At 35.3% G+C, this 12,349-nt stretch overlaps 1 protein-coding gene across 1 annotated transcript in view; it reads right to left on the reverse strand.

The window, feature by feature from the left end:
• The window catches only part of LOC126968484 (PDZ domain-containing protein GIPC3), a 31,108-nt gene extending 18,759 nt beyond the window's left edge, over positions 1-12,349 (reverse strand). The window contains exon 1 of the mRNA XM_050813553.1: positions 11,824-12,349. Coding sequence (XP_050669510.1) covers positions 11,824-12,054 — 231 coding nt within the window. The 5' untranslated portion in view covers positions 12,055-12,349. The remainder of the gene's footprint in view (positions 1-11,823) is intronic.

Genomic DNA, 12,349 nt, shown 5'->3' on the forward strand with positions numbered 1-12,349 from the left:
AAATTGAAAAGAATCGTTAAGATATGTTTATACAAAAAATACTTTTTAATACCGCAGAATAGGAATGGAGCGATCGCCCAAAGGCTATTTAATAGCATATTTTATTGTGCACTCCGTAAGTTCCGGCAGAAGTGAAATCTTGGGCATTAACTGAACTAATAAAAATTCCTGGAGGAAACTTGACTCAGAAAGCAGAGTCAAGAATAACCTGGAAATTGTTGGAGGAGGCCTCCAGGAGCCTTAACTATGAAAATATTATTTAAATGTATATATTTCTTATTATTTATATTATTATGTTAGTTAAGGAAATAAAATGGCTTTATTATTGTTATTATTATTATTAATTACACCCAGAAGGGGGCAAAGTCGGGGCCTTACTAGTTTTATAAATATGTGCTTAGTATTGGCTTTATAAACACAACGTTATGAATTCGCTTGAATAACAAGAGTGTGCTTTGTCAATAAGGAAGTCAGTATTCAGGTCAATCATGTTCGTTTACATGTCATTGTGTAATTAATAAGTCATTAAATACTGTAGGTAGCTGGACACTAAAATGCGTTTTGCATTATCAATACTTATATTATAAAGAGGTTAAGTTTGTGAGGTTGTCGGAGGTAATCACTAGATTTTGAAAATTCTGTTAGCAACGGAAAGCCACATCATTTGTGTCATAGGCTAAAATATAATACTATCCCGAAAAATAAAAATATATTTTCGTGATAGTCAAATTTCCGAATTCGGAGAAAAAACGGTGGAACGAAAACGTTTTTTACGAACGCTGCCATAACGATAATATTGTTTTGTGTTTATTTGGAAGCATTGGGAGTAGAGACACCAACTAATATGGTCACGGTATTAAACGTGGACCAACTCTCAAGTAACAACAGCTAGTCAAAGATAAAGTTAATGTCAGATAAGCGGCCGCTACAGAAATCGCCTCGTAGATTGGTTTTTTAATAAGAAGACAAAAGCCTTTTATATTTTTTTAAAGGATTTATTACTGCACCGAAACCATTTCGTTTTCCTTACCCATGTTTCACTTTACTGTATCGGATATTTGTAAGGAAACCCCGTCAATTTCCAGCCATCGTGGAGATTAGCCAGATGAAACAGGCAAAAAAGCGATCCAAATTAAGACGCTATATTTGCTCTTATACCTCTATCTAGAACTCTGTCCTTAGCGATCCATAGGTTTATCTATCTTCTTTATAAAATTCTCATGTCACGGTGTTTGTAGTTAAACTCCTTCAAAACGGCTTGACCTATTCTCATGAAATTTTGAGTGCATACTGGGTAGGTCTGAGATTCGAACAACATCTATTTTTCATCCCCCTAAATGTTAAGGGTGGTCCATGCCAAACTTTTTTGACATTTTTCTTTAATTATGAGTCAGCATTAAAAAATATATACAACTTCAAATTTTCACCCATCTACGATCAACAGTTCCTTTTGTATCGCGATTTTAATATGGCAATACAACAGTTGCTGGGTCAGCTAGTATTCTATAGAATTACAATACACTAGCGTATACACGAATAAAGTGTGCAAAAGAGAAGAACATCTCTAAAGGAGATACAGCAAGATAGAAAAGGAAAGTGAATCTATTGTAACTGTAACCGATTCTGATTGACATGTCGTAAACAGTAAGCGACTCTTGGAATTAGCTCCTCAGTATTTTGCATATTAAACTGGCTAACCAATCGAGCTGGCAGATTATGTATTCGCTAGTATATCCTAAGTCTGTGAGTTTATCGTGCCGTAGTCAGCGTTAGACATTACTACAATGAAGAAAGCCAACCGTAAATTGGTGGCAGTCGAACTAGCTTTAGTTGAAATGTTAGTCCCGCGTGGTACCTTCAACCACCACACCAAGTTCTGCCGCAAATAGTAATGGATGGTACTGCCGTGTACCAACCTAACCAGACATTCCATCTTTATACTCAAGGTGACGGGCGCAGTGTGATGTGGTCGGGGTATTCCTAAACGGTACATCCAGTTCCATGCGTTCCTTTTAAGATGCGTTCAAAGCTTGGAAACCGGTTAGACTTGTAACTGCTTAAAATCTAACCGGTAATAAATAAATTAAAGTTCATTTGCTTTAATTTTTGATTCGGTTTTGTTTTAGCGTTAGCCGAATCCTACGGTTTTAAAAAGTTATTTTAAAAAAAGGTTTAGTTGAACAAACTGGTTAAGAACAGTTTTTTCCATTGCCGCATCATTTGTGAGAGCAAACTTTCACATTTTAGTGATTATTATTTAATATTTGTTAACAGCACCGCACTAAACGAACGTATGCTCAACTCTTTTGTAATTACGTTGGTCTCGTTTCCGTTTACACTCGTAAAATCACGCTATTTAACATAAAAATTATTCCTACAGTGAAAATATGAATACAAGAACTCCAATCTATGAACAATACGATTAAAAGTTATCGTAGATTGGCAAAATTGATGACACTTATATGTTTACGGAAAGACCTTGGTGATATGACAAAGATTCTTTGAATACATTCATAGACAGAGGAGATGTAGATTTGTAAATAAAGTAGATTGAGCCAACCACAACCACCATAAATTCCAGTTAAACAATTCAAGTAGGCTCGCTAGTCGATAAACATATAAGCCGAGGTATCGGTTAAGGTTAAAAGCAAGAATCGGAACAGAGTATGGAAAATATATTCGATTTATATTAATTTATAGTGATATACAGATAATAAAATTGTATAGAAATCTGGAACGTGCTGGACTTTGTTTATTGTCCTTCGAACAATGCCTTTGGATATTCTACGATTTCATTTATATATTTATAGAAATTTGTTTTGCTTTCTTATAAAGTTGCTCGACGCTCGATGGCCTCAATACAGGAGGAGTAGTCTTCTCAAGGAGTAGGTCTCAAAATGAACATGGACAAGACGAAGATCATTTCAAATGTCCATGTCGCACCTAGTCCCATAAAAATTGGGAACTAAACTCTCGAAATTGTCGACGAGTACATCTACCACGAACAAAAAAATCAGTTAGGCAGGTCCAATTTCGCGAAAGAGGTCACTCGTCGAATCCAACTCGGATGGGCAACGTTTGGGAAGGTCCGTAAAATCTTCTCGTCCCAAATACCTATGTCTGAAGACGAAGGTTTTCAACCAGACCAGAGGTGGTCGCTAACTATGGGCCTCATGAAAAAGCTCATGGCAATGGAGCGGGCTCAGAGGGCAATGGAGAGCGCTATGCTCGCCGTTTCTCTGCGAGATCGAATCAGAAATGAGGAGATCCTTAGGTGAACCAAAGTTACCGACATAGTTGAAATTATTGCGAAACTGAAGTGGCAGTGGGCAGGGCACATAGTTCAACGGACAGATGGCCGTTGGGTCCGTAAAGTCCTCGAATGGCAACCACGTATCGGAAGACGCAGTGTTGGTAGGCCCCCCGCAAGATGGACCGACGATCTAGTCAAGATCGCCGGAATACGTTAGATGAGCGCAGCGCAGGACCGATCGTCGTGGATATCTTTGGGGGACGCCTTTGTCCAGCAGTGGATGTCTTCCGGATGATGATGTTATAAAATTATTCAGTTTGGTCGAACATTCAGTATACTTAAACTATTCGGAAACACCATATCATCTCTTACAATTACGGGATATTCAGGGGTGTCTCATGGTGCTGAAAAAAACTGTCTACATTTTTGAGACTGACACTCCGGGAATTAACTAGATCAGTCTATCTGCCGCAAATTGTGATAATAGACAAACTGGTGTTGAAATCGACACAAAGGTATCTACTTCTTTATAACAGGCCGGCTCATAAAACTACATCTCAAAAGATTATTTATAGCAGTTTCTTTATACGTTTATTAGAACCGAGCGACGTTTGGTCAACTTTTCAATACAAAGGAATTCTTCCTGTTCACGTTGTGCCAAACAATTACTGTTTGTAGCAATCAGAAAGCAATCATTATGACCTTAAATGATACTGATTATTACTAATAGTAGGTCATAATAAAATGTGAAAAGTCAACACAAACGAAGATACATTCTGTTATAATTCGAGAGGGGTTTTAAAAATGGCGAAAAACTTTTGCCATGCAACGATCGATGGTCTGAGTATATCAGCAATCTAAATAATAAAGTACTTTTTTTGAATTCGATGGTCAGTTCAATGTGATGTATTTTCAAATAAAGTATATTTTCGTTTAAATTCTATGACCAAGGCAACTATAGCCAACTACATCAGCAATATTTTAGTCTGCCGTCAGCGATATAAGGTGATTACTTAAATTTTCATCAATTAATAAACAGATAGTTATGTCAAGTACAAAGCTATGTCCTTAGATGATCTCAAGCGGTCATTTTCGTTATAAAGTGGCATATCGTAGGTGCGTACTTTCACACAGCTTTTCACTACAGTTTGCCTTACGAGATGCAATTTCTATTGCTTGACAAGAAACTTAAGTTATTTTATTATAAAACTGACTTCAGTTTGTGTTTTTGTTCGCTTGGAATTTGATTAATAGCGCTCTCTTGAGAACTCTACCACAACTCTACTTTATATCCTGCGAAGACATGAAAGCTTTACAAACCAACTCACTTTAGCATAATATCATTACAGTTATTATGAAACTACAAATAGTTCATTTACGAGTAAATGCTTTGGCAGATTGGCGTAATTCTGTCTATCAAAAAAGCGGGTTCTTTATAATAATATTGTTTTCACTAAGTTTGGATGCTTCGAATGTTATTCAACATTTCGCGGATGGGTAGAACTGTTTAATAAACAAAACGGGACAGTACAATAAACTACCATTCAATATACGATAATTAGGCCGTGTTTAGGGTTCCGGACCAATAGATCTAACAGGAACTCCTGAATACTAAGCCCCTCTAACCATCCCTAAATAGGTCTGGTATACTGGCGCTATAACAATAAATTTAATATTATTTCAAGTCTCAGAAAATCACGTCCTACTTATCTGATGTAACGTGATGTATGCAGTATGTATCTTACTGGGAGGGGAGGGGAGGGTAAACTAAAAGTTGATCCCCAAAAATCATACACGTCTACTGATATAATATATCATATAAGAAATAACGGTATCATTTTTGGCTGCGAGTAAATGATGGCTGATAATAGAAGTGTAAACTTCATTAAGGTTAGTTTAGTAACTAATACATTATATCAGTGAACGCGCTAATATATTAATAAGCTTGGTATAAGTCTCTGAACTAACCATGAAGTCCTGGTACATATCGTCAGAATTACACGTGATTTCCATCGCTATTATCAAACACCAATTATCAGCACTATAATATTTATGTTGAGCTGGTACTAATGACGTAAGTATACGTCGAATGTTTATATGTATGACATCAGGAACACGTTATCCACTACTCTTTAAAAAGATCATTATCTTCTTCACTAATTATGTTCGCCTGGTACCAATGAAAACGAGCAAACCCACAAATGAAGTGGCTCACTACCGCTTTCATTATTTTAGGTATCATTTAATCGTAATTATTATAATAACATAATATTAGCAGTAATATAGATCAAAAATTTTATTAAGTACCTAACTAAAGTTTTAATTGAAATTGTACTGGAGTTCACCGGAAGACCAGCGCTGATCATATCATCTTAGATAAGTATTGTGGTGAGGTGAAGCCCAAGCAATGTAATATCCAACAACAACCTTAAAAATAATTAGTAAACTAGGTTTAGAAAGTTGCAAAGTAAATTATTTCCTCTTTCTTTATTTTGGGCTATTTCTCACAGTAAACAATTAACATACAAAGTTCTTGTAAAATTATAAATATTATTTTTATTTAATATTATTACCACCTTCTTTGGAGGACACCGATGTTTTTTTTTTGAAAAGACTGCTAACCGTGCTTCCAGATTCTTCTAGTGCCAAATCACCCGTGCGAAATCGAAGCTTGTCGTCAGTTACCCGACTGGAATACGCAAGTTCTGGTCGTTGTCGAAAGCTGCTCTTGAGAACTTCAACCAGCCGTTGCACATGAGGAATGACACCCTGGCCCATACAGCAAAAGAGAAAGCCGATCTTCTGTGCGCTCTTATTGTCTCTAACTGGACTTATGAATTTTCGCAAAATAATGGCTTATTCGATTTTTATTATTTAATTATTTAAAAGGATAAAAGATTGCAGAAAGAATATTATGAATAGAGATTCTAAAATTTCTCAAGTAAGGTACATGAAAGTAATTATATTTATACTTAGTTTATGATTTGATATCTACCACATTGTGATCCGAGAAACTATTTAAATATTATAACAATGATATTTAAACAACTGATTCATCAGATAATATGACAGCGCGATATAATATAATAAAACGCGGACGAAGTCGCAGGCAGAAGCTAATCATGATATAAATTACAATTAAAAGATATAATTCATAAAAAGATATAAATATTCTTAATACTCTTTAGTCTTTCTAGACATATAAATGGTTAGTATATAAATTGTAATTGGACAGTAACGTTTTATGTCAAAACCTTATAACCGAGTGTTTCTATGATTGTTTCCTAAATGTTCTACAACCATTGGTCAGATTGTGATGAAGCTTTGTTAAAGTGCCCGCGATGGGATATATAAAATGAAATGGATTTTTTTCGACCCCTTATTTACTCATAGGTACTTAACGTAGCATTACAACGCGTTAGAGTCGGTATTCGATAAACAAACATAAGGAAATATACGGATGGATGGATTTTCATACAACTTTCTACCCGTATTTCCCTATATGAAAAATACATCTGTGTAAAAAAATATTGGTATTTATATCGTAACTTATTGTAAATTATATTATGTTCCCATAAAGAAAGAGTTACAAATTTAATTTCAAGAAAAAGTGTATATTTAAGTACTTAATGTCCAATTTTTAAATATGGCCACTTACAAGCCGTTAGTATTTTTACACTACTCGGATGCAAACATCTATATTTATTATATTTTAAATGTTTGCACCAACAGGGATTTGAACCCAGTACCTCTAGCTCTGATTTCAGGGCCATTTGGGTCGTCATGTGTACATAAGATAAAAGTTAGATTAATGTAAGCCTTTACTTGTTTATCACTTGACTTTTGTTTATGATCGATTAGCAAGGAAAGTACCTCTTATCTACAGCGTATAGCCTTCGTGCATTTAATAATAGTCACAGACGTAATTACTAATTATAACATAATTAGTACAATATTAAAATAATTAGTGACTTAATAACGACATTTAAGCCAATTCTTGAAATCAATATGTGCTTAAAATATTTCTGGCTCTATCTTATAATGATAATTTCTTTATAATGTCTTGCGTAGATAAGTTAATATGCTCGTTTGATAACTAACTATAGAGGGCAAATATATCACAAACACCAATACAGTAGTGTATACCTTGAGGTTCCGTTCCCCAAACTTTAACTAAATCAAAAATAAAAATCACTTTATTCATTTTCGTCAAGGAAATGGCTTAAATAAATATAAAAATTAATAAAAACACAAAGTTGAGATTGAGTACAGTAGACGCATCAGTCATCACACACTGTACATTGGTATTACAATAAATAATAAAATGACAAAACAATCAGATAACTAAATAATTAAAAAAAAGAATGTTTATTATAATTTAAGCTGACCACTTTATTTTGTAACTATCGAAATGATTGAAGGAGACTGAGCTGTCATATCGTTCGGGTATAGTTGGCTCGTGTGAGCAAAGGGAGCGCGCTCAGTCGGAGTAATATTCATCTTAAATTTATAGAATATATAGTAAATGGTAGTTGTTAAGTAGTAAACTTTATGAATATGGAACAAGTAAAATAGTTGTATTTCTTATTATAAACCTCGCCTTGATCAAGTGTTCACTTCTGTTGTGTATTCACCAGTGGGAGGCTCCATTGCACAGGATACCGGCTAGATCATGGGTACCACAACGGCACCTATTTCTGCCGTGAAGCAGTTATATTTAAGCATTACTGTGTTTCGGTCTGAAGGGCGCCGTAGCTAGTGAAATTACTGGGCAAATGAGACTTAACATCTTATGTCTGAAGTAATGGGCAGGGTGTATCAATTACCATCATCTAAACATCCTGCTCGTCTCGTCCCTGATTTTCATTAATATAAATCAGCACACCCTTTTTTATAATATACTGACAAGCCTGTTAGTCGGCGGTATACGTACAGGGTTGCCAACCGTACTCTAAAATAGATTATTGTACTTCATTTCGGGTGTGTTTACTTCATAATCTATTATAATGATAAAGTACGTTAGAATACTATCTGCATGTGCCAGCAATACTTATTTACATAACACTAAATAGTAAAATATTTATATTTACTTATTCGGTATATAACTATATATCGTGAATATATCTGTGTTTGATCGCAGCCAACAACGTCTTGCGGGTTCAATTCCCGCTGAGAGCATGGCATATGCCACCCACCCCCTTCTAGATCTGTTCAACGTTGTTGTTCGAATACGTATATTCCTGTTTATAGGAATGTTGTTGAATGTGGAGCTCGCTTACAAAAATACACCGACAGACGCGCTAGTCTGTTATTTATGGTGACGATTCATAGAGCCTAAATGACTAAAGTTGAAGTTGTCTTTGACTATTAGACTGAGATCTATAGAGCATAAGTCCTCAATCTTTACTTACGTTAAACCTAGTAAAGTCGAACCCAGCACAATCTTTGATTAGGTATTTATAGAAATTTGAAAGATGAGATTATGTTGACTTTCAGCTGAAACAGCCCAAAACAAAAGTAGAGCGCACGTTTCAGTACGTTTTCAATTATTCACAAACTAGCTGACTCGGCACACGTTGTTTTGCCATGTATATTGTATTGATCTTTTTCTTGCTAGTTGATAAGAGATGGCGCTAGTTGTATTCATTAGTAATAATCACACTTCTTTTATATTTTGTATAATTCACACCAGAGTTTTATAAATTATAGCCTATTTGTTATTCTGGTGTGTAAGCTATATTATTGTAAAGTTTCATCAAAATCTATTCAGTAGATTTTGCGTTAAAGAAGTTCAAACATACATTCAGACATACAAACTTTCACATTTATAATATTAGTGATTGAACAAAAGAAACGTTTCAATTTAGTTACAACCTGATATATACTGACATTGTTCCAAACACAGAACAGTTTAAATGACTTTTACCTATTCTGTGGTTCTAAATACCTTATTGAAAGTAATGTTTAACTAATATTATTTTCAGTATTTCAGATGATTAAAGCAACACCAACAATTATTTATATCTGACTCCATATCATTCAAGTACTACTGGCATCACCGATATCTTGTATTATACGGGAATTATAAAAAGCCAAACAACAGTTGTGATCCAAACAACAGTTGGCATCCAGAGAACTATTGATCTCTTTTTTGTTCGACTTATAGTGTATGCCTAAGTTTAAGCTTAGCTTGCACTCGAAGCGATGTTTCTATTATAATGTACGGAGTACGGACTGCAACCTCCTAGATAAGTCCGACCAAAGTCTTAACCTGAGATCTATAGAGCGAAAACCTTAGCTTAGCATAATCGTTGATTTCGTTTTTATAGTGTTTTGAGCTTATTAGCTGAAATTTTGCTGAGCTTAAGCTAAGACAGCCTAATGCAAAAGAAACGTTTTGGGTTTTATCACACTCGGCTAAGTTTTTCGTAAGTAAAGTCTGATCAAAGTCTAAGTACGCTCTATGGAAGTTTGTTTCCGAGTCATGGATGTTTAAATGTTTTTATGTATGTTTATATGAATTTATGTATGTTTAAGAAAGTATATTGTATTAAATATATCATTGTCTTGTAACCCATAACACAGGCTATATATGCTTAACTTGGGGCAAGATAATTTGTGTAAAAAGTGTGTCAATATTATTATTATTATAGATCATAGCCTAACGGCATTTCCAATAATCAGTCTATCTCTTACTTGAAATAAAAATGAGCTTCCTTGTGCGGTGTTTCCAGGACGATACGACATGGGTACCTACAAAAAAAGCGTGTACACCTTCCTTTAAGGCTTGCAACGGTCCTGTGATTCCTCTTTTGTTGCAAGATAAAGTGCGCGGCGGTGATCACTTAATACCAGGTGACCCGTACGCTCGCTTGTCCTCCTTTTCCATAAAAAAAAATCGTAACTATCGTTGACTATTCTGTCCCAATAAACTTATCGACGGTAACTCACCTTATCCGTACCTACACGCTGTCTGTCAATGGGACGACGTATAGCTGACCAGCATAGAGAGAAGTTTGTATAGAAATTGTAATTCACGCGTCCAAATATAAGGCGATAAGAATGACTTATCGGGTATATTGGGACAGCTTCAGATTATTGTCAGCTAATTACAGACAGTAGAAGGTAGTAATTTATCTCTATCTGTAGATAGTATATTGGGAACGGCCGTAAATAATAGCCCCTTGTTATACTCAAACTGTCTTATTAAAAATCTCAATGAAAAGTTACTCAAAGTTCAAAATTACTTCTCCCTGTCATGTAATTCTGTAGTGTGAAAGGTAAGATAAAGACAACAAGACTTTTTAATTTTATTTCCATAAATGCATTTTCATAGTGACGTAAAGAGCTAATGACTCACAGAATGTTAAGTTGTATTATCAGCCAGTAACATTGACATTATATGAACTGTAACCATGTGACATATATATCACAAAATGACAACTGGACTACCGCCACATAGACTACACATAGTAAGTTCTGCTGCTTTAGTGATGTTAGCCAGACGACCTATTATACTCCCTATACAATGTATTATTAGTTATTACGACAGACCGAAATAGGAATCGAAAGCCCGACCATCCATGGAACACAAGTTATTATATCATCCCCACCATCTGGATGTGTGTTTTTAAGGAGCTTTCTTCCTCGTACTACAAAGCTGTGGAATGAGCTTCCTTCTGCGTGAAACGTTTTGGGTTTAATCACACTCGGCTAAGTTTTTCGTAAATAAAGTCTGATCAAAGTCTAAGTACGCTCTATGGATGTTCGTTTCCGAGTCATGGATGTTTAAATGTTTTTATGTATGTTTATATGAATTTATGTGTGTTTAAGAAAGTATATTGTATTAAATATATCATTGTCTTGTAACCCATAACACAGGCTATATATGCTTAACTTGGGGCAAGATAATTTGTGTAAAAAGTGTGTCAATATTATTATTATTATAGATCATAGCCTAACGGCATTTCCAATAATCAGTCTATCTCTTACTTGAAATAAAAATGAGCTTCCTTGTGCGGTGTTTCCAGGACGATACGACATGGGTACCTACAAAAAAAGCGTGTACACCTTCCTTTAAGGCTTGCAACGGTCCTGTGATTCCTCTTTTGTTGCAAGATAAAGTGCGCGGCGGTGATCACTTAATACCAGGTGACCCGTACGCGTGTTTGTCCTCCTATTCCATTAAATAGATATCCATGGAACATTCAATGATTCAATAACGTTATTCGTATCCTTATTTCCACTGCTAACAAATGATTGAAAGCATCAAACATTACAAGAGTAATAAACACACACCTATACATATTATATCTTATCAATTTTATCTAGTTATATTAATATTAACAACATCAATAAAAAACCGATAGCGAGACTACATGTATGGCATTTCTATATTTAAATGTACCTCATTATAATTCATAACTGCAGTTTCAAAAGATATTTCTCTACACTGAATCACTAAAATGTTCCGTGTGTCTACGAAATGAAGATCGCGCGACCCAAAAACCCAAATCACGATAAGTCACGCAAAAATCATAGTATGAAAGTGAAAACAACGTAAAACTTACATCTTCAGGTGGGAAGTCATAGCATTCTGCTATTTTTTGGTATAGCTCTTTGACGTTCGAGAATCCTGAGATGAGACCAAGTGGACTTCCTTGTGCTTGCTGACAATGAAACACTAACTGAGACTTCTGGGCCCCGTTGTTATTGTCAACACCGTTAGGCTGGTTATGGATCTCCTCCGCGGGAGGAGCCGGAGGAGTATACTTTGGAGCTTTCTTCTTAAACAAGGACATCGTGAACACGCTCTTTAACTGTTACAATAGGGTCACTTCTAGCTTTAAAACTCACTCATGACACAGCACTGTAAAAATTTAATCACCACTGAGTCGCATAACTTAGCGCACCAATCACCGCGTCATGTTTTGTGATAAATGATAACGTATCATTCAATGTCGATATTGGATAAGATTATAGCTTGCTCTTGAGAACATTAACAAATTGTTTATGTTATAGTTAGCAGCGGAGTAGGAAACACCACATTAACGTGCCTACGGCCACACGACCGGTGAGCGACTGCGGACTCAAGTC

The sequence above is a fragment of the Leptidea sinapis genome, chromosome 15, assembly GCF_905404315.1.
Source record: "Leptidea sinapis chromosome 15, ilLepSina1.1, whole genome shotgun sequence".
NCBI lineage: Eukaryota > Metazoa > Arthropoda > Insecta > Lepidoptera > Pieridae > Leptidea > Leptidea sinapis.